General features: G+C 39.6%; 1 protein-coding gene and 1 pseudogene across 7 annotated transcripts in view; one reads left to right on the top strand and one right to left on the bottom strand.

The window, feature by feature from the left end:
• The first annotated feature begins 605 nt into the window (after window positions 1-605).
• Window positions 606-23,595, top strand: part of ATP6V1H (ATPase H+ transporting V1 subunit H) — a 74,514-nt gene continuing 51,524 nt past the window's right edge. The window contains exons 1-7 of one of the 7 annotated variants that reach the window (XR_002828356.1): window positions 606-806; window positions 2,169-2,324; window positions 8,914-9,016; window positions 10,554-10,643; window positions 13,777-13,890; window positions 16,467-16,571; window positions 19,961-20,014. Coding sequence is in view for 4 of the 7 variants with exons in the window: in XM_023750969.1 (XP_023606737.1) it covers window positions 2,212-2,324; window positions 8,914-9,016; window positions 10,554-10,643; window positions 13,777-13,890; window positions 16,467-16,571; window positions 19,961-20,014 (579 nt within the window). In the remaining 3 variants the exon portion in view is untranslated. Of the gene's footprint in view, window positions 807-2,168; window positions 2,325-8,913; window positions 9,017-10,553; window positions 10,644-13,776; window positions 13,891-16,466; window positions 16,572-19,960; window positions 20,015-23,595 lie in introns of those variants that run through there. The other 6 variants (XM_023750969.1, XR_002828355.1, XM_014452690.2 and 3 more) reach the window with 6 other exon arrangements.
• Window positions 14,137-14,306, bottom strand: LOC111825221 (annotated as a pseudogene).

Below are 23,595 nucleotides of genomic sequence, written 5' to 3'. Positions count from 1 at the left end.
GCATCAGTTTCATATACAATATCCCGATAAGAACGCCTGCTTCATTGACCTGTTAAATCCAAATGAAAGTCAATCTATTTAAAGCACTGAATTATAAACTTTTGAAAAGAATGACGGTTAAGATAAACGAGTTTTGCCACCAGGGGTCACAGTTCCATTCCAGGTCAAGGCACTGCCTGGGTTTCAGGCTTGGTCCTGGGTGTGGGGAGTGCAGAAGGCAGCCAATCAATGATTCTCATCATTGATGTTTCCGTCTCTCTCTTCCTTTCCCTTCCTCTCTAAAATCAATTAAAAATATATATATTGAAAAAAAGATAAGCGAGTTTTGGCCTGGTTCTCGGGCTCCAGCGGGTACCCTGGCACCGGAGCGGCCTGCTGGGTTTCGGGTCCCCCACACGCCCTCCCTCGGGACAGGCCAGTCCGGGCTGGCGGCAGGGGTGGCGGTGGGGCTGGGGGGTGGGGGTAGCCTGTTTTAGACCCTTTGAGTCCAGCAACCTGAACGCAGCAAGTGCCTCCTAGGCGCCCGCCCCTCGGCGGCTGTTTTGGACCCTCCCGGCTTCCGCCTTCCGGGTGGTCACATGCCTCTGCTCACGTGACCGACACTCCTGTCATTCGACTGCCGCCCGGCTGCCTTCTGCCTGCGCTGCGCTCAACGTCTCCGCGGCGGTGGAACCTCTTCACTCCCCGGCGCCCGAGTCTCCCGCCGTCGCTCAGGCCTCCGGACCCGCCGGAGAGGTTCCGATTCGGCGCCCTAGCTCGGCAGGGCCCCGACACCCCGACCGCCGCCGCCTCCCAGCCGCCCTCGGGTGCGTTGTGGGCTCCCCAGGGTTCGCGCAGTAAGGCCGCACTCCGCTTGTTTCGGGGGACACCTGCCCAAGCGAGGCGACCCCGCGGCTTCCCCAGAGCCCCCGGGGCGCGCCGCTGTCCCGCCGCCCAGGCCCTCCGCCCCCTCCGGTAACGGGGCCCCGGGGTCCCGAGGTCCCGAGGTCCCGGCTTCTTTCCTTTCGGGCCTGCGCCGGGTTTAGGAACCTGCAGAGCCTTCCCCGCGGGGGCCGGGAACCCGAGGGGCGGGCAGGGGAGGGGAGGAGGACGGATGAGAGGTATGTGCTCCCCGGGATGGGCCGCCGCCGTGCCCCGCTGGAGGTCCGAGTTGTCCGGGGGCTTAGATGGCCGCGCGGAGGCACCTGCAGCCTCCCCTGGACTGGCCGCCGGGCCGGGGCCGCCTGGTCCCGGGCCGCAGGTTGGGCCGGAAGGAGCCAGTTTGTGCCCGGGCCCGGCCAGGCCACCCCGCTCTTGCTTGTTTAGGCAGCAGCTCTCAGATGTAGAGATTAAGTTCCAGGCTGACTGAGGGCATCGGGGTCCTTGTAGCTTCTCTGTATGTAAGCGCGAGCTAACGTTTTATGAAAAGGAACCTCAGTGTTTTGTGTCGTGATAAAATCGGGCTTAAACCTTTATCTGTTCGTCTGGGTGTGAGAATTACTTAAAAGGCTCATGATTGTAGGTTCTTGTCGTCAGACTAGACTCCCGTTGTTGGCTGTGCCTAAGATGTAATTGGTATTTGTTCCAAAAATGTCTCCTAAAGTTGATTTTGAAAATACGAGGAACTTCGGTTGAAAAAAATCAAGCACTATCGTCTAAGAAATTGCATTCCCACGTTGGTTATTTTAGTTCGAGTGAGAATTTAAGAAAGGACTTACAGGGTTTTCATATGTCATTGCAAAAAAATGATGCTTAGTAAATGTAAATAAAATAATTGATCCTAGCTGTACTTTGCAGGTTCTTATTTTTTTTTTCTGTCAGAGGAGGAAAGTTGATCCCAATTATATACAATTAAAATACTTTCCTATTTTGTATGCCTATTCTATTTAAGCATGATTTCTGATGTCAATTTCTTGAATGGTTACATTACAAATCTGACCGCAACATTGTGCCAATAATTAAGAAAAACCTTTCCTGGAAAAGTACAGACCTATAGAGAACGCTTTTATGGAGTAGCTTATAATTGGTGGACAAGATTTGAAGTATAATAATATTAACATTAATGATATGTAGTATATGTGTTGAATGCCTGGAGAGGTGAAGGTGATAATGATGATATCATTATTAATAATTGTAGTAGTTGTTAAAAAAATAATAACACCTGGTATTCTGGTTTTACCTTACATCAGAATTGAAGATCTGTTGGAAAACTTCCAAGATCATAAAATTTAGATGACCAAAATGGATATCCGTGGTGCCGTGGATGCTGCTGTTCCAACCAACATTATCGCTGCCAAGGCTGCAGAAGTTCGCGCGAACAAAGTGAACTGGCAGTCCTATCTTCAGTAAGTACGGACTTGCTGTGAATCATGGGTAATCATGTGCTTTTGCATCAGACTTTTTCATGATCATGCTTCTGTGAGAGAAATATTGGAAAAATACTAATAAATGTGGAAGAAAACACTTCCTCCTTAGAGCTTGCGGCTCTAGTGCGGAGCAGAGCGGCTCAGGGCACTTTTGACCTCTGGAAAGTTGTGCTTTTTCAGTGAGCGAGAAACCATGGGATGAGCATTAATGGACTATGGATTGAGGAAGAGGATAAGGTGCAGAGCCTGCTGCGGGCTCAGGGTGCCTTGGTGATCAGTGTGGGGACAGATGGTGTTGCAGAATAGCGCATACAGCTAGTAAAAAGCGTAGATGTTTGAGCTCAATACCTGGGTTAGCCTTCTGATTCTGTGTACTAGTTTGGTGGTCTTAGGCAACTCTCTTCTCTGAGGTCCATTAAAGTGAATGTGAAATGGGGATACATATACCACAAGTTTTTATTTTTCTGAAATAATGTATTTAAAGTACTAGCACAGTAGAATACAAGCATTAGTATGTTGAATAAATTTCAGTAAATTTCAGTTTCTCCCCCTCTTGTGTATATTAAGATTTATCATGGTGTTGTTCTGTATTTATCTGTAACGTAAGTGTCCATTTATTCTTGACCATATTTTATCATATTGACTTTACTTCATATCTGTTTATTTTGATATATTTATAACAGTGAGTTATTAGGAAATTCAATTTAGATTTGCATATACATTTTGAAAAATAATGTGAGGGATCTTTAGGTTTACTAGTATATTTAGCAGTTTGCTTTATTGAAAGGATATACAGTGTACAAAAATGATCCGTTTAGTTCTGTTAATCTCATCACTTATCAAATATTTATTCACTGACTGCCAAGTTTGAGGCATTTTTTCTGGGCTTTGGGGCTACACTCATAATTTACTAGGGAAGTCAGATATTTAAACATTATTTTAATTCAGTATGTTAATCGCAATAATAGAAAGGTGCACAGGGAAGAGAAAGGTGCACAGAAAATGATGAGTGCACAGAAAAAGAACAGCTAATCCTTCCTCTAGGAAGTTTTCCTGAAGGGGATTTTCAAAGGTAGGGAATTAAAAATACCATTCTGGGTGGGGAATAATTCATGTTTTGGCAACAGGCAGTGGGGGGAGCTGAGGCTGGAGAGGCAGCAGGAGCCAATCGGGAGGGTCCTGTGTGCTATCAGAAGGAGTTGACTTGATTCTGTCAGTGCTTTTCAAGCTGATTCTTAAGCTGTGAAATCCATGGTTGATGTGAAGTTCAGTAAGGAAGCTCAGCATGTAAAACAGATGCAGATGAAAGTGATGGTTGAATGGAGGTAGGAGTGTATGTCTCAGAGTCATCTTTTGAGACCACACTTAATAGACTTATTTGTGGAATCTAATGAACAAAATGAATTGACCAACAAAATAAGACCCGAAGCATGGGGTCATGGAACAGACTGACTTACCTCAATGTGGGGTTAGAGGGTGAGAGGAGAAAAAGCAAAGAACTTACATACTTATATGCATAGCCCATGGACATGGCAATTAGGGCAGTGGGTGGGTAGGGGTTGGGAGGAAGGGGATAAAGGGGAGGGGGAAACGGGAGATATCTGTAATACTATAAACAATACTATAAACAACAAAAATATATTAAAAAATAAAATTACTGTTGTAGTTATTACAAACAACTGAAGTGTGTAAAGTGGGAGTTAGATGATCAGATTTACCTTTTGGTTGGATTGTTCTACTGGCAACATAGAGGATAGATTTGGGGATAATAAGCCCAGAGCTAGGGAGACGCTGTGGCAGTATTCGGGTTGTTGGTATGCATAGAATTGGATAGATTTGAGAAAGTCTTTGTGATTAATTTGATGTGTGAGGATGAAGAAGAATCCAGGCTGACTTCTGGCTTCCCGGAAGGGAATGGGTTATTGTAGGCCTACGGGCTCCAGGGCAGCGGGAGGAGGGACTTTCTGATGTTTCCTTTATTCACCTATATCTGTGTAATTGTTTAAATCCCCTGTAAAATTAGGATTGTGAGCTCTGTGTCCTAATTTTATTTCAGAGTACATTAGACTAGAGCGCAAGAGTTTCATGTTTATAAAGCCTGCCTCTGTTTATAACCTAAATAGAATAATATTGCTATTGGTCATAAAGCACTGGCTGACTGGCATAAGTTGTGTAGCGTTGGAATTTGGAACATTTTTAGTTACATGGAGATTTTAAATTGCTTTCCCTTCTGTTCCTCTTGTTCCAAGGCCTCCATACTTTATAAGTTGGATTCTCCCTTTTTCCTATTTTCTGTCCGTTATTCAGTTGTCCATCTCATGAATTTTTTTCCTAAAACTCCTCTGCTCTGTATGTCTGCGCACAAATGTTCACCAAATGTTAACTGTGTGCCTGCTGTCAAGCTGTTGGTTGTGGGGACACCAGTGGGTGTGAAAGCTTACAGATTGATAGGGGCTGGACACAACGTATGAATTATCAGTGAATCTTATATCATATTATATTCCGATAAAATAAAACCTGTGGAAGAGTTCCCCAAAGTCAGGAGGCCATAATAATATGATAATGCTTCATCCCTCACAAATTAACATGTTATTATAAAGATACAGTGTTTAAAAAATGTATTTATATTTGATTCAACCTTTTCTTTATCATTCACCTAGACAGTACAGACAGTGGAACCTCGGTTCTCAAACTTAATTCATTCTGGAAGGCTATTCGAGAAGCTATTTATTTGAAAATGGAATCATTTTTTCCCATTAGACGAGATTGGGCGCGTTCAGGGTGGTATGGCCGTAGACCATTTTTTCCCATTAGAAATAATGTAAATTGAATTAATCTACTCCAGATCCCAATGATTCCCTGTTTTAACCTTTCTTATATATAGTACATGTCTAATGTACTGTTTAATCTATAAATAAACACTTTGAAAACAAAAAGGACATGAAATATAAATGAAAATTTAACAAAAAGGAAATGAAATGTACAGTAAAAAATGAAAATTTACATACACACTGGAACTTACCTTTAATGCTGAGAGCTGTTGATGACTGAATGTGGAGAGGAGGGATGGAGGGATGTTATTGTTTGGGAGGGGAGTCCCCTTTCGTAAAGACGCCAGGTAGCTGTTCCTCTGGGCTCTTTCTCTCTTTTGTCCCCTTGCTCCACTAGAACAGTGATGAAGCTGTCCTCTTCCACCAACGTGGCCTCCAAGCCTCGGAAATGAGCAGGAGCATTGTCCGTTACAAGAAGTGCCTGGAATGGCAATTGTTTTTCCCAGAGGTATTTCTTCACACTTGGGCAAACACTTCATGAATCTACTCACTAAGAAATTGCCTGTTTACCCAGGCTTTGCTATTAGCCCTCCACATCACATTCAACTTATTCTTCATGACATCATTTTTCTTGAAAACTCACGGGTGTTCAGAATGGTAAACGAGTAGAGGCTTCCTTTTGAAGTCCCCACTTGCATTCCCAACAGTAACATCAGCCGGTCCTTCACTGGCTTATGTTCTGGCAGTGACTTCTCCTCCTGTGTGATGTAGGTCTTCTTTGGTGTTTTCTTCCAGAAGAGGCCTGTCTCATCACAGTTGAACACCTGTTGGGGAACAGATCCCTTGGCCTCTATGTATTTTTGAAATTCTGTCACGAAATTAGCAGCAGCTACTTTGTTAGAACTGGCAGCCTCCCCATGCCTCACTACACTATGAATGCCACCTCTTTTCTTACATTTATTGGCCTTAAACCAATCACTTTCAACACTTGTTTCAGGGGTGTCTTTCAGGAGGTCTGTATGCAGCATCTTTGCCTTTTCACATATCATTGCCTTCGAAATGCTATCACTGGCTAACTGCTTTTCATTTATCCAAATCAACAACAATTTTTATACCTCTTAAATTGCCTGTGATTATTGTTTCGTGAGCACTTTCACACCCTTAGCAAAATCAGCACTCTTGATGGCCTCTTTATGTTTTAAAATTGTGCTAATCATAGATTTTACCTTGCCATACTTAGTAGCCAGATCAGACACATGGACACTTCTATCATACTTTGCAATTACTTCTTTTTTTTTTTTTTATACTTTATTGATTTTTTACAGAGAGGAAGGGAGAGGGATAGAGAGCTAGAAACATGGATCAGCTGCCTCCTGCACACCCTGCACTGGGGATGTGCCCGCAACCGAGGTACATGCCCTTGACCGGAATCAAACCTGGGACCCTTCAGTCTGCAGGCTGATGCTCTATCCACTGAGCCAAACTGGTTAGGGAACAATTACTTCTTTTTAAAGCTCTATCATTCTCACAACTTTCCTTTTCACTTCGCTGCTATAACTTAAACTTCTTAGGACCCATGGTGATTTACTATATTTAATAATAATAAACAGCAACAAAAGCAAAAAACCATGAAAATATTCACAGGACAATTTCCTGAGATTTTAGCAACATGAGGTGTAGCAGTAAACTGACTCATATTCATGCATTCTCTTCTTTGTCACCTGAGGGTTGGTGGGTTGAGAACCGAAGTTTTGTTCAACAACCGAGACATTTTTCCATGAACAACTTGGTTGAGAACTGAATTGTTCGAGATGAGAGATGTTTGAGAACTGAGGTTTGACTGATAAAGGAATAGGTGTGGCTATATTCCAGTCAAACTGGAATCCAGTAAAACTATATCCTGAGAATATGAGAATCATAAAATATTGTCCTTCCTCTTCATGTTAAAGTTTAAAAAGAAATAAACTCTTAACTAAAAAATTAAATAATAAATGTGGTAAGCATTAAAGTGGAGGGATATAAAGTTTTCTCACACAAGAAAAGAGGGAGCACATAATGGCCTGGGAGCAGTGGTGACGTCTTTACAGAACACATCAAGATACTTGTAGGAGTTGTCTAAGCAGAGGAGCTGGGGCCTGCTGTGGAGGAAACCCAGGCAGGAAGCTGAGACTTGGAAGAACTTGCAGTGCGGGGGGCTGTCGGGAGTTTGGCGTGGCTCCCTGCAGGCTGCTGCGGGCCAGTTTGCGGCATCTGCATTCACCTGTTTCGTAGGTCAAAAACCTAGGAGTCATCTTGACTCTTCTGTTTTCCTAACAACCCACATCCCGTACATTAACAAATTCATTTAGTCATACATCCAAAACACGTCCTGGATCTGACCATTTTTCTCTCGTTCCACTGTTGCCACCCTAGTGCAGGCTGTCATCACGTCTCATGTGCTCTCTTGTTAGAGTTCACCGAGTGGGTGGCTCTGCTTCAACTGTTCTCCCAAAGCAGCAGTTCTTTACAAAGGTGTGAGATGAGAGTCATTTCAAAAATATTAATGAGATCAGGTCACACTGCTCGAACCCTCTAGCTTACCCTGCCATTCTTGCTCTTTTTCACACAGCAAGCTAATTGCTGCTCCAAGCTCTTTGGACTGGCACTTCTGTCTCTGAAGTTCCTTCCAAGATTACTTGGCTCATTAAGTCAGTTCATTCAGTTGTCTGTGCCGGTGACTTCAGAAAGGCCTTCTCTGAAATGCAACTAAAATATGTTATTTTCTAGCTTCTTACCGGCCTTAGTTTTTTTCATAGTGTTTACAATTCTGGCATTATGATTGTGTGTGTGTGTGCGTGTGTGTGTATTTTTTTTAAAAAAAAGTATTTATTTTTGTCTTTGTATGTTTTCCAAACTGGAATGCAAGCACAAAGAGGGATGTCTAATTTATTACTATGTTGCCTGTTATTGAAGGTATTAGGTACATAGTAGTCTGCCAATTAATATTGGCTGATTCAATCATGAATGAGCAGAGTACTTGTTGGAAAGTGGTGGAGATGAGTGTTTGGAAATGAGAGTAACATACTTGGTAAGTAACATACTCTTTCACAAAATTTTTAAAAAAAATGTTTGTATTGATTTCAGAGAGGAAGGGAGAGGAAGAGAGAGATAGAAACATCAATGATGAGAGAGAATCATTAATCGGCTGCCTCCTGCACACCTTGAAGAATAAAGGTCCATTGAAGAAGGGACTCCTGTAGTAGGACACAGGATAGTGTAGGGTGATTGCTGGAGGACAGGGGTCAGGATGGAAAAGTTATTTTTTTCCCAGAGGAGGAGGACCACATTTTCCTGAGTCTGGAGGAAAAGAGTATGCTGGAGAAAATTATCGTAGAAGTGTATATAAAGTATCTTTAGTCTTGATGAATTAGAAGGCCAAGTAAATTGTTTGGCTTGGGAGGGGACTAAAGGTAAGGCTTTGGTTAATGCGAAGAGGTGGCATGTTATTAAGTTATTACTATAGGCCAGGCATTGTACTAACCACCCCATGTGAATTGTGTAATTTCTTCTACAGTTCAACCCCTTAAAAGCCATTGGTTATTGTTGCCATTTTGCAGGTAAATTAACTCACTCCCAGAGAGGGCACGTGATTGTGATCGGTAAGTGGTGGAGCTGGGCTTTGAACTTAGGTCTCTTTGATGGCAGGGCCCATGTGTCAACCCTCATGTTTACTACTAAGGAGAAAGGAGAAAGACTGAAATTCCTCATAGTGGCTATTCAACTCTTACTGAACAAAACAACTTGTTCTTACTTTCTAGGGGACAGATGATTTCTGCTGAAGATTGTGAATTCATTCAAAGGTTTGAAATGAAAAGAAGTCCTGAGGAGAAGCAAGAAATGCTTCAAAGTGAAGGCAGTCAGGTGATTGATGTAAACATTATATCGTGAAAACTTCCCCATGTCGTTAAAAATTCTAGAAATGTTTTTTAATGAGTATGTAATATTCCATTGAAGGTACACATCATATTTTAACTACAGATCCTTTTTTATTGGAAAAGTTGTTTTTTAAAAAAATATATATTTTATTGATTTTTTACAGAGAGGAAGGGAGAGGGATACAGAGTTAGAAACATCGATTCAGCTGCCTCTTGCACGCCCCCTACTGGGGATGTGCCTGCAACCCAGGTACATGCCCTTGACCGGAATCGAACCTGGGACCCTTGGGTCCGCAGGCCGACGCTCTATCCGCTGAGCCAAACCGGTTAGGGCTATTGGAAAAGTTTTTGAGTAACTTCCAGTTTTCTTTGTTAATTTTGGAACAAGTGTTATATTGAATATGTTTATTCTTTTATCATTTTCTGCATTTCTGAAAACCTTCTTAGAATAGATTTCTAGAAGGGAAATTACTGTTTCAAAGTATATGATACTTTTAAAGTTCCTGAACTTTTTTTGTAGAAAAAATTTTTACTTTGTATTCTCACTAGAATAATAAACAGTTCCACAATCCATCAGATTTTCTGATATGGGACCTTGATTGGCTGAAGGAGTGCATATACAACTCAGTCTGATTCTCACAACAATTTGTTATGCAAATTTCTGGGAAGTTTGGGAAGGAATGTATTGTTGGTACCAGTTTTATTTATTTATTTATTTTTTGGTTAATCCTCACCTGAGGATATTTTTCCATTGATTTTTAGAGAGAGTGGAAGAGAGGGGAAGAGAGAGAAAGAGAAACATCAATGTGAGAAAGACACATCGATTGGTTGCCTCCCACACGCACCCCAACCAGGGCTGGAGCCTGCAACCGAGGTGCAGTGCCCTGGACCCTTCAGTCCGCAAGCTGACGCTCTATCCACTGAGCCAAATTGGCCAGGGCTGTTGGTACCAGTTTTTGTTGAATTCCAGAGAGATTGTTACATAGTTGATAACTTGAAGAATGGAGACAGGTCAAAGCCTTCTGATTCCAATTCCCAGCACCTTTGTTGTTCTGCTTCCTAGTAAACACCAAAATAATAATATTTAATTGTCTACATAACTTAATCTTTATGTTGTCTTGGGTAATCAAGAGTTGATAGTGCTAGGCCTGTCTATTTAAAAATGGTAAACATTTTGAAATTTGTCACTAGAAATGAGTAAAAATCTGATGCAATTCATAGTATGGGTTTCCTATAACTCATCATAATATTTATAAAAGGTATACAGCTTTTGTAATTGAAATCTGTTAGTGAGTAGCTTTTGTACCCTAATTTAGACAAGCAAAATACAGGGGGTTGGCAAAAGTAGGTTTACAGTTGTGAATATGTGAAACACAGAGTTTATTCTTGTATTATTATTTTATTATTTACCATACAAACAACTGTAAACATTCTTTTGCCCACCCCATGTTATACTGAAATTTCATTAATATGTTGTGTTTGTAGTTGAAGACAATAATTAACATTGATTTCATTTTTTCTAGTGTGCTAAAACATTTATAAACCTGATGACTCATATCTCCAAAGAACAGACAGTTCAGTACATATTAACTATGGTTGATGATATGTTGCAGGTAGGTATAGTCTTTACTTAATACATTTGGTGACTTCATCTTTTTGTGTACTGCACAGTGACAACATTTTTGTAAGCTTTCACTTACAACACTGGTTCTCTTTTAGAATGTAATAATATATTTTTCTTCGTTATGTGAGTTGTAATTTGCTAAGAGTGATAAAGATGGGAAAGATGAAAAATACAGGCTATTTTTGTTGTTTTTCAGTACAGGAAGTAATCCATAGGCATTTTTCCTCCCGCAACACCTCTGAGTTCTTTGTGAGCACCAGTAATGTTTGGTGAGTCACTTGAGGCTTTTTGGATGTCTGAGTAATTACAGATGATGTGGGTCCTTCTCTTCCAGTCATTCAGCAGATTTCTATGCCCCTATGTTCCAGGCCAGTGTGAGGCCCTGAGTCTTCAGTGCTGAATGTAGGCAAGGTTCTTGCCCTCAAAAGCGTGGTCCTTTTGAAGACGTTTTGCTAATCGTCTGAGACTTTTCTAGTTGGATAAAGTTTTTACTTACTGCCTACTGTCCCTGAACACAGAAGAGCCTCCTTTATTCACAATTTTGTATTTCACACCAGAGTACAATCTAGGTTTAGATTATTGGCATATAGAGTAGTTCTTTTTGAAACAGGCTGTCTGGCTGTAAAATCCAATGCCTGTCTTCATGTCTTAGGAAACTTGAAGAAGAGTGTCAGTCTGGCTGCTTAGGGGCCGTTCTGTCAGTTTATAAGGAAAAACATATTTTGATGGCCTACTATGTGCCAAGCACTGTACTAACAGATTGAGAATACAAAGGTTAGGAAGAATGGTGCTGTCTACCTATGGGCCATCATGTCATCTTTGGGAATGAAGTGATTTTATAATGTGAGAATTGATTTCCAACCTTGGGTGAAGCAGGCCTGTCTGAGAATGACCTTGGTCCTCTGAGCACTTTTTCCTTTAAAAAGTAAAGAAAAATGGGGAATGTTGTGGTCTGCCTCGGCTATCCAGATTATTATGTGGGACTATACCTAGAATGAGGAGGCTGTGAGTTTGTATGCAGACCTTGGTTTTATTTATGTCACACACACATTCACACACACCACACAAACGCACACACAAAAATATCCTCAATTTTTATCCTTATCCACATGTCTATAAATTAAAAGCCATGAGTTCACACTCTGTCCAATTTCATTTTATCTCAATACTACAGACTTCATTCTTGCCTCCTTTTCCCATACTTGTAATCTCTTCTGACAGTGAGATTGTGAGATCCTCTTATCCTCCATCTATTAACTCATTTATTCTACCCAATAATATAAAGAAAGTAATTTTTTTACTTATATAGCTGTGAAAATCAAAATCTTTTCCTAGAGTTCAGTGTTTGTTTGCAGTATTTTATCTTTAAACTGCAGGTATGTAGGTCAGAGTATTGTGCTCAAGTTTTGTTCAGAGTGGTTAAATTATTTTTCTTTAAATACATTTGGATTCATTTGTTTGTATTCTGCTCTAGTTTTTTTCTCATCCTTGTTTATTTTATTTTACCATTTTTGATTATGTAAAACATTAATATGCTTCCAGAAGTTAAAAACTATATACAGAAAAGTATACTCAGAAATATCACCAACCCCTATCCCATCCCTTGTACCCCATTCCCACCTATCTCTTGTGGGTAACCAATATCCTAGATTTCTGGTTTATTTTTCCTGCTTTTCTTTTTTGCAAAAATAGGTAGGTACATGTGTATTTTCTTATATTCTCTCTTTTTTAAAAAAATACAAAAATAGGTACTTTGAGAAGAAGGGTTTTATCCATATTTTCTTAAAGGTTTGTAACTAGGGCTCCTGGGACAGTGATGGCTGGAAATACATTGTGGTGTTTTTTTAAAAATGTTTTTATTGATTTCAGAGTGAGGAAGGGAGAAGGAGTGAAGGATAGAAACATCAATGATGAGAGAGAACCATTGCACGCCCCCTACTGGGGATCAAGCCTGCAACCCAGGCATGTGCCCTGACCCGTGTCTTCCTGGTTCATAGGTCAACACTCAACCACTGAGCTACGCTGGCCAGGCTGGCAATACATTTTTAAGCAGGAATTGAGACCAAAAAGACTGGTAGAGGAAGATGGGTTTTAAAGTTATTTAAAATGTATAAAATATTTTCTGCTCTTTATGTATGTAAGGTACTTTGTTCATTTACACGCACAATTAAAATTTTAACTTTGGAAATTATCTACCAATGGAGTTAATGATGACCTGAATTTTGAGTCCTTTCATAAAGTCATCAGCATAACCATTTTCATTGTTACTCTAGATTATAGTGTTTATTATTTAAGGAATGGTAGTCTGTCCCTCAAATGGGGTAACTGTTAGTACAGACCAAAATTGAAATCAGGGTGTTTAAAAAGAATTAAATACTGATCTGAAAATTAAAATGATTGTGTGGTTATTTGTGCTTTTACCAAATATTGCTACTTAGAAACCACACTCAGTGAACCAGAAAGTGTATTTTAGCCAATAATATGCAGAGAAAATTTAGGGGAGAGGTAGAGTTTGCATGATTTGAACTAAGAACTAATTGTTTCTCAATTCCTCAATCCGCTTGCTAGTGTGAAATACTGTTTTTGGCTCTCCTTATGTGTCCTGATTTTTCTATCATGATATTCTAAGAGTAACTTTGCACATTTGAGATTTCTCTAATACCCCATTTCCCTTGCCTGCTTGTACATAGCATGAGATTCTTCCTGCCGATCCTTTCATCTACAGCTAACTTGTGATCTTTCTGCCCTCTTCCTATGTTGTTTGTGTGGAAGCAGGGTAGAGGGGTCTAGATAACAGTGGGGAAGTCAGGTCAGCAGTGCAGGCTGAGAAGAAAGTAACTTAGAATGCTACACTTTGCAGGGCTGGGGTCTGCTGTCTTGACTCACTTGAATTAAACTAATCATAATAATAGGTAATTTTATTTTTAAAATACCCCTGCCCCCAGCAATATTCCCCCGCCCCATAATAATAACCTCAGGGAGGCAAATATCATACACACTGGAAAAAGAAAACAAACGAATTGATGGGACATAAAATGAAATGTTGAGTAGTAAGTGCATGGTTGCCACATTCTTTAGGAAAATACATTCTGATTAGTGACATCATTCCTTTTCTTTTCTAGGAAAATCATCAGCGTGTTAGCATTTTTTTTGACTATGCTAAACGAGGCAAGAACACTGCCTGGTCCTACTTTCTGCCAATGTTGAATCGCCAGGATCTCTTTACTGTTCATATGGTAAATTTGAATTGATCAAATGTCTGGTTTAGGGAAGAAACACACCTGGGCCATTTATGACTTGATAACCTCCCAGTTCCCAGAGGAGTAATTGGTGTGGTAACTTTGCAAAGCAGTGTTTTCTTATTGGTGTTTAATAATGTGGGGATAAGGGGAAAGTAAAAGATAGGTTTGCTTTGATACAGTTAAAGTTTTGTAGAGTGTAATGATGAGTCAGAATAATAGCCTTGTAATTGATGTGCAAATGCCTCTGGACATCTATGACAGGATTAACTGAATTTTACTTTAGAAACTAAATTTTGCTTTGAAGCAGCTATTGTGTTTAATTTTAATTAATTTATTTTTTATTTTTTCAATTAGCAATAATTGCACCTCGATAAACCTCATTGGCTACGATACTGCCACTGTGTAAAGCTTTAATTTTTATTTTAATTAAGCAATTACTTAATTGCTTTGTAACATTTTTTAATACAGTGCTGTTTTAAACTTAACATTGAAGAATGATTTAAGGAGTATGTGGAGATGTATGAGAGGAGGGTTGAGAGAATAAGTCTTTGACCAAGCCTTTCTATTCTCAGCGTGGAGTGAGCCATGGGGTGGGAGAGCTCCTGAGGTTGCTCATCTTATTAGATGCCTTTAAGTTTTCCAAGTCAAAAACACTGTCAGTGAAACAATATTGAGCATATGAATTCTCTTTCTCTTCTTATATATCCATATTCATTTATGTACAAATGTACTCATATATTGTATATATTTTAACAATGACAAGAGAAATCAAAAAGGGGACCTCATGAAATAAACTACATTTTAAATAATAATTAAAAAAAATAATGTATTTTATTTTTTCAAATTGTAGAGGCTTGTTTTCACTATCTGTATACTGGTTTAAAAATCTTCCTAATATTGATGGTTTTATAATAAAATTGACAAATATTTTAAAGACCAAATCTAAAGTTAGGGTAAACTTCATCATTATTAATTGTGTAGCCAAATCCATGTTTTAATTTCTTTATGATTTTAATTACTTTTGGGTAATCTTTACAATTTTGAGGGTCAGATTGTTATTGGTTTATCACATGCAGATGGAGGAGCTTTATGCCAGGAGTAGAACCTTTAGGTCTCTCTCTCTCTCTCTCTCTCTATCTCTCTCTCTCTTTTTTTTTTAAATACATTTTTATTAATTTCAGAGAGGGAGAGAGATTGAAACATCAATGATGAGAGAGAATCATTGATCGGCTGCCTCCTGCACTCCTCTTACTGGGGATCGAGCTCAAAACTGGGGCATGTGCCCTGACCAGGAATCGAATTGTGACCGCCGGGTTCATAGGTCAGTGCTCAACCACTGAGCCACGCCGGCCAGGCATCCTCAGGTCTCTTGTCCCTTTGTCTTTGCCATTTTGATTGTGCTTACATTGCTGATTATATTTTCAACTCCTGGTTTCCTTACAGGAACCTTTTCAAGCCACTTATCTATTTTGTGGAAGTTAGGTCAGTTTAAAATAGGTAATGAATGAATCTGTAAATTTACTTAGCGAGGCACATGAAAACGTCAGTATGTCAACTTACTGAATTAGTTGAGGTACTCCTGTTAGCCCTCCATGGTGTAGAATTCCAGATATGTCATAACACTTGAATATTTGACCTGCTGACCTTAAAAGCGTGCCTCCATCACCTGGCTCAGCTGTATCCAAGTATAAGAACAAATATCAATCCACCAGCATAGGAATTGTTTGGGAGTTAGCTAACCTTAGCCTTTTGTTTTCTACTAGGATCAATTATCGCTGAATAATTGGAGTTTTGAAACAATGACTTGCTTTCAGAAAGTTCTGAAAAAATATAAAATTGGATTTGTGTGTGGAGAAGTAGTATTTTATACTGCCCATTTTGTTTGTACATATACATATATATATTCAGACTTATTGTGTAGTTATTCAGGTATAATTGACAAATAAAATTATAAGATAGTTAAGTGTACAACATAATGATTTGACACACATATACTTATAATACCTATTTAATAAAAAAAATTCATGATTGGCTTTTTAGCTTGAAAAAAATTGAGAAATCTTTGAATGAGGAAAACAGGGTATATTTTTATATATCAAGAGAGATGGCTGTTTAATACCAGGATAAGTTTTATACCAAGATAAAGATTTTTTAAGTGTGAGAACTCACAAGAGGCTTTGAATGAGTGAGGTACTGGCTGGCAATTTGTTCTGGATTGCTCAGAACTGGCAGGTGATTTGGTGAAAGTCTGCTGCTAGAAGGATTTCTGTGTTCTTTGGATTTTTGCTCGTCTTATAATGAATCCCAGTCTTACTTTTAAAACTCAGAATAATATAGAGAATGTCATGAAATTCTTAATTTAACAACTAATTTTGGTTCACATTATTGGAAATATCTGAAAATACATTTTAACTATATTTAAAAATACATTTTTAAAAATGAATTATAAACTATTTTTGGAGGAGTTGAGTGTTAAAAAAATACAGCAAAATGGTTACGAGTCCTGCTTTTTAAGGTATATGTGATTTTTAGAATCAATATAGTATTCAACTGTATTTCTTGTCTTTTAGGCAGCAAGAATCATTGCCAAGTTAGCAGCTTGGGGAAAAGAATTGATGGAAGGCAGTGACTTAAATTACTATTTCAATTGGATAAAAACGCAGCTGAGTTCACAGGTAAAAGACATTTCTTTTAGTATCTTTGCAAGGAATGTAACATCCATGCTCTCTCAAGCTATTTATGGTAATTATGGGAAATGACAAAACGAGTCATATATTAAAATAATGCCTACTCTTAGGTATGGTACTCTGCTTCACTTTTTCTTTCTTTGACTGGCTTCAGCTCAACCCTTTCTGTCCTTTCTTGCCACTTGGGATTTTCCATTCTAGATGGAAGTACCTTCTTTCTAGGTGGCTGCCAAGATCACACAGGTCGGAGGATTGAGAGGATCCACACAACTCCAAAGAGCATACTCCTGTAAGGCTTATGTGACTGGAAAAGAAGCTGCATCACTGAGAGAGTGCAGGCAAACTTTGGGGCTGAGAGACCTTCAGGGGCAGCACGCACATCTGTCTTAGGCCTCTGGACCACCAACTGGGGGAGAAATCTTGGTTTTGGGAGAGCTCTCCAGATATTTCTAGGGGATCTTTCATGCCCTTTTAGTCACTTAATCAGGCTGACTGTCTAAGTAGTTACACCAATAAACACATTGGCTTTGGGTGCCACCAGGGAGTTTTAAACTGTAAACAGCAATTTATACATCATTAGTCAATCCTCATTCTAGTTCTGGCCAAGAGTCCAATTCAGGTTTCTAGGCACTCCTGGGTAAGCATGGAGCTGCTGGCCCAGCTGTGAGATAGCCTCACAGTGACTCCTCAGGATTTCACTGTGTCCTTGTGGGATTGGGCATTTAGGTCTAAGGTTAAATATGAAGCCTGCTTATTGGCAGTCTTGTTGCTTTCAGACCTCTCTAGCTCTACTTCCAATGGAGGAAATAGCTTGCTGGCTTAATGGCTGGGAAAACGACAAGTTTTCTGTTTTTGTCTTCATAGTTCCCTAGAACAGGGCAAAAGACAAGATACTTATGATGGCTCAGTGGAGTGTTTCTTTTAGGCTTCCAGTATTAGGTGGCAAGGGGGAGACTTGGTGGGAATGGTCATCAGAAAAGGAGTGAAATGAAGGAGGAGGGGAGGAGTATTCTGGGGAAGAAAAGGTAGAAGAGAATGAGATTTGGGTGTTGGGCTGGTTTACATGAAGGAATGGGCCAGGAGAAGTAATACAGGAGAAGCAATATTGGTTGCTATTGTGTTGTAAGTGTTAAAGTTCAAATAAATGTCTATTTGAAATACATTTTTGGAAAGTTGACATTTAGATTTCAGCAACTGTTATTTTAATAGATTTTAAGTTGAAGCATAAGGGAGACACCAGGATATTTGGCTTAGATTGATTTTTTTTACTTATTACCTGTCTTTTGGGGGGAGCCAAATTGCTTTATATTTGGATAGGGCTATTTTGGAGTGTCTAATTTTTTTTTTTGTCAGCATAAATATTAACACTTTTTGGCTTAGTTTTTAAAGTATTTTTACAAGAGCCACAAATATAGATTTTAGTGAGTTTGTGAGGCATTTAAAAAACCAAGATATTTAGAACATGAAAATATTTTACGGTTTTTTTCGATGTATTTCATTTGGGATCAGAATACTTAGTTAAATAGGTACATCCCCATTTTTTTTTTTTTTGTATTTGAATTTACTTTTTCTTTGAGCAAACTTCATTCTGCTTTAGTGTTAGCTTTATGGTATAGTGGTAATGGGGTTCTGTTGTAGCTGGATTCATAAAATGAGAATTGGCAGGAAAAAATGTGTAGTTTGCCACTACACATTTTGGGTTGTTTCATCTTAGACTTTTCTTCATAGGAATAACATTTATATTGTGTCTCAGATGATCAGTCATTTTTGGAATGATTAACTATGGTTGTAATCTTGCTGAGCAACTGGGGGGGAAATATTTCCTTCTTTAAATGTTTTTTTCCCCCCAGTTTTAATTATTTTTCTTTTTTTTAATAAAAAAATTTCAATGTTGACACAATTGCAGGTGTCCCCTACTCCCCCACCCTTTGCCCACCCACCCCTGTCTCCCTCTCCTTTGGTCTTCACCAAACAAACTATTGTCTGTGTTCATGGGGAATGCATATTGATTTGAGAAAGAGAGGGGGGGGGGGAGAGAGAGAGAGAGAGAGAGAGAGAGAGAGACACACATTGATTTGACTCATTGGTTGACTAGGTGGACTCATGCATGTGCCTTGACTGGGGATCAAACCTGCAAGGTTGGCATATTGGGATGATTCTCCAACTAACTGAGCCACCCAGCCAGGACATGTGAGAAATAAGTCTGTTATCACTAGTGGGAGTTCAATGTCTAGAACTGTTTTCATTAAAATTGGTATTAGGTAAATGCTCTTAAAGACCTTTCCAGTATCTTTCTAGAGTACTCTTTTTATCACTGAATCTTTGGCTTTCTTTACGGTATGGCGTTTCTGCTTTGCAAGTCCTTCTGCTTACAGAATGACTCTTCAGGGTTCCCAGGGTTCCCAGGCCCAGTCTGGCTTTGCTTCGCAGAGTCTGGTCACTGCTTCTGCTAGGCCCTGGATGGCACTCTCTCTGTTACTGTGGGCAGCCACCTCTTCCATAGTGTTCTATCAGATTTAAATTATAGACTTCTTGTTAAAAGAAAGAAACATAGGATTATTTGGGATTTTATTTTCTACCTTGCTTAAATGTCATTTGGTAACACTATATCTGGAAGGTCTCTTTTTCTTCAATGTGTTTTCTCTCTCAAAAAGGGACCACATTTTATGATTCTAATAGAAATAAATTTCCAAAAGTCCAGATTAGTTGAAAATTTGGATATTTTATTCTTTGATTTATAGCAACATTTAGGAGTATTATACTTGGTTATGGGGGTATGACACTTAGTAGATAATAGTTATTGCACAAAACAACATAAAATTTCCCTTCTGAAATTTATTATCACTTTTCTTTTGCATATTCAGCCTTTAACTTTCTACCTTAAAATTTCTTTGGTCATTTCTATATAACATGTAAGATTTTGATTTTCATTGTAATTTGTTAGCATTGTTGTGATAACTGAATTTTAAGTTCTGTGTGGTATCTTCCCATCATTAGGTACCTATTTCAAAAACTTGGCACAGAATATAGGGTGGATAGCTCAGCTTAAGACAGTTATCTTATTGGATAAACAATTTAGTAAGTAAATCCTGAGACTTGGAAATTTGTGCCAGCTTCATTCATGAAATTTAGTTGGAGCTTAGTATTCAGCTTACTATTGTTCCATATTTTATAATATATTGACTAAGATATTATATGGATGAGTATTATGATATTTAGAATATTTCATATCATCCCCATTCTTTTTATTAGTTGATACTCCATTAAGTAGGATTAGGAAAAACATTATAAAATTTGCTTAGCTCCCTTTCATACACTGATAAATTAGGATAAAATTAAAAACAAAACTAAGTAATAAGTTATTTATTTTGTAATAGAAACTGCGTGGTAGCGGTGGTGCTGTTGAAACAGGAACAGTCTCTTCAAGTGATGTAAGTACATTCCTTCTTAATTCACTAGCCTCCTAACGCCCTGAATCTAAGTTATTTTGAGTCATAAACATTTAAAATTTTGAAGATGTTTACCAGTGCCCCAAATGTAAATTCATGGGTTTGATGTCACCTCCAGTTAGGTTAATGGTATTGTAAACACTGTATTTTAAATATTTACGGTCTCTGGTGAGCACTGTTCTGTGGGTACACATGAGACTTGTGCTTCCCTGTTGCTCTTCCTGGGCCACTTTGTGTCAGACCTGAGAATCAAAGCAAGAGTGAATTCAGATACGCAGCTGGAGCAAATACTCATAACATTACTCTCTTCAAGCTTCAGTTGTCTGATAAACTAATATCTTTCTAATAGATGCGTGAACATTGCGTCAAGCAGTTGAAAACAGTTCAATAACCTTAGGCACTAAAACTTGCTGCTTGCACTGTGTTGCTCAAAGCTTTATATGGGGCTACATGGTGGGCAGAACCCCTTTCCCCCCTTGGTTGGACCAATCTCTCCCCATATTTTTGTAGAGCCAAAACTTAAAAGTTAAAACTAATCACGTTTCTCAAGTTCCTTTTTGGTTATAGCTATTTTCCCCATTTGGGATTGGTTTAACTTTATTGTACTCAGAATAGCACCAAAACTGGCAATAAGTTCGGACAATAGGGCTGGAATGATTGGAACCAGTTGAGAGAAAAATAAGGGGACAAAAGTTAGAAATGTAGGTGAAGTGGATCTAGCTTCATTTGTTGGAAACATCTCTGAAAACCTGGAAAGCATCGTTAGAGGATAGTGTCTACAGCCTGCCTGTAAGAGACCTAAATGAAGCTCTGTAGAAGACATTGAATGTCCATATTAATTACTGATAACTTCATATTTTGCATGGAACACACCTGTAGGTATTCTCTGAGATTATAGATGACAGCAGAACCCACTTTCAAAGTCAGAGATGAGGCTTCTCTTGGGGCACGGGTTGAAGGATTTATCAAATAGAGTGTTAGGCCAGAAAATGGCCATTAGCCTTCTGAAATGAAGTCAGAACAAGGTGTAGAACTAGATGAGTAATCTTGGGGCCAGGGTGGTGGGAAGTGGTGGGTATTCAGCCATAAGTAGATGTTTAAATTGGGAATCTTTATTTTACCGACATGAATTTTCTACCAGTTGTAATTTGAAAAAATGTTTAACTTATGCATTAGACTTATTGGTAGATTTTTAAAAAGGTGTTTTTAGAATCATGCCTTATAAACTAATTTGAGTGGTTGTTAAAGTATAAGTTATTAAAGCTTAGATGATGAAACGCAAGCTCTGGTGACATGAAATTCTGATTTTGCTTTTTCTATCCAATTATTGGAAAAACAAAACTGATTAATTGAATTGACTGTGCATTAGTCAAAGTGATTTATCTAGTAGACTCAATCACGTACATGGAATTAGCATCGGGGTAATTGTGAGAAAGGAAAAGTTGGCCTTTGATGTCCCACTTTCTTCCCTTTAGTACCTTTCAAACCTGAACATACTCTTTGTCTTTTACCTAAGGTTCTTATTGTTTCAAATGGCTGTCAACTTTAGTAAGTTCAGGATAGTGTGTTAGCCTTCCTTTGATATTTATATTTTAATAGGGAAATCTGAATCAGTAGCCAATACTTACTGAGCTTTTACTGACATTGTTTTAGTTATTTTACATTTACATCTTCTTGAATATTTTACACTCCTTGTTTGATATAGGTTTTAATATTAGCCATGTTTTATGGATATAAATAGTGAGGCTGTGCAGAAAGGCATACCAGCTTGCCCAAGATCATTCAGCTAATGAGTGGCAAAAACCTCAAAGAAACGAATTGCTTACTGAGAGAATTACTTTTGAGGCGACTGAACTGGAGTTGGATCTTTAGGCATTCCCGTCTTATAGCCTATTCAGATTTGTGAAAACATCCACATTACCTCTTAAAATCCCTTTAGTTTTCAGAGAGCATAGACAAGCAGTTCGGTAAACTGCATTACATGTTATCGCCACTTGATGTCAGTATAGAACAAATTAAAAAAGGTTTACACTGCAAAATGAGAAATAAATATGACCTAACAGTATAACTTTTAAAATTGTCATGGAAACATCATAAGTTATGAGTGGATTATTACAAACATTTTTATTACATAAGTGGAATTTCCTTAAGAGGAATACTATGATCTCTCAGAAATTTGGAGGCTTTAGAAAGAATCTGGGAATTTTTTATTTGTTTGTTTTGCCTGACCTTGAATTTCATGTAAGTGGAATCATATGCAGTATGAAGTCTTATGTGTTTGAGTTCTCTTGCCCAGGATTGTGTCAATGAGATTCATTCATGTTGCATTTAGTAGCAATTCATTCTTTTTATTGGCATGTAGTAATCTGTTAAATGAACGAATATACTGTATATTCGTAAAATATACTATTTTATTGCTATATAAATATCCATTCTGTATTGATGGATATTTAGGTTACTTCTAGTTTTTGACTATTCTGAATAATTTTGCTATGGATATTTTTGTGCATATCTACACTAATAAAAGAAAAATGGTAAATGGCGTACGACCGCTACCTTTCCCATTGGCTAATCAGCGTATCCTTATGCAAATTAACTGTCAGCCAAGATGGCGGCCGGCAGCCAGGCAGCTGGAAGCGAACATGAGGCTTGCTTGCTCCCGTGACTGCAGACTGCAACGTTCCCCGCCTGACTTGCCGGCCTCTGAGCTGGCAGTTTGAAACATTCTAACAAATATAGGCCGGGATCTCAGAGCTGGAGTTATACATTGTTTCGATTATAGAACGGCAAACAAACCAGCGGAAGCCTCAGAGCTAGAGCCAGAGCTAAAGCTGGCCCAGAAGAAAAAAAAAAAGAAAAAAAGGAGCGGTTGGGAGCTTCTGTCAATCGCCAGCCTTAAAGCAGCCCTCAGCTCCTCACCCAGACTGGCCAGGCACCCCAGTGGGGACCCCCACCCTGAAGGGTGTGTGACCAGCTGCAAACAGCCATCATCCCCTCATCCAGGCTGGCCAGGCACCCCAGTGGGGACCCCCACCCTGATCCAGGACACCCTTCAGGGCAAACAAGCCAGCCCCCGGGCCTCTATCCTATATAGTAAAAGGGTAATATGCCTCCCAGCACCGGGATCAGCGGAGCCGCGAGGCCTCCTGGCACCAGATCAGCATGACAGGGTGCAGCGCCCAAACCCCCTGATCGCCCTGCGGCTCTGTGTGTGATAGGGTGTGGCGTCCCAACCCCCTGATCGGCCCTGCTCTGTGTGTGACAGGGGGTGGCACCCCAACCGCCCCCCCCCCCCACGGGCCCTGCTCTGTGTGTGACAGGGTAGAAGCCATAACCTCCCCATCGGCCGAGTGTGAAAGTGGTGGGGCCCCAACCCCCTTATGGCCCTGCTCTGTGGGTGATAAGAGGGGGGGGCCCAACCCCCTGATCCGCCCTGGTTCTGTGGTGTGACAAGGGGGGGGGGGCCCTAAATTCCCCTAATCGGGCCCCAACTCTGTGCGTGGGGGGGGGGGAGGTCTCCAACCCCCTGAGTTGGCCCTGCTCTGGAAATCAAAGGGGGTGGG

Source organism: Myotis lucifugus, unplaced genomic scaffold (genome assembly GCF_000147115.1).
Source record: "Myotis lucifugus unplaced genomic scaffold, Myoluc2.0 scaffold_17, whole genome shotgun sequence".
Classification (NCBI taxonomy): Eukaryota; Metazoa; Chordata; class Mammalia; order Chiroptera; family Vespertilionidae; genus Myotis; species Myotis lucifugus.
The sequence above is the reverse complement of the archived record's forward strand: the minus strand, read 5'-3'. Positions and strand labels throughout refer to the sequence as shown.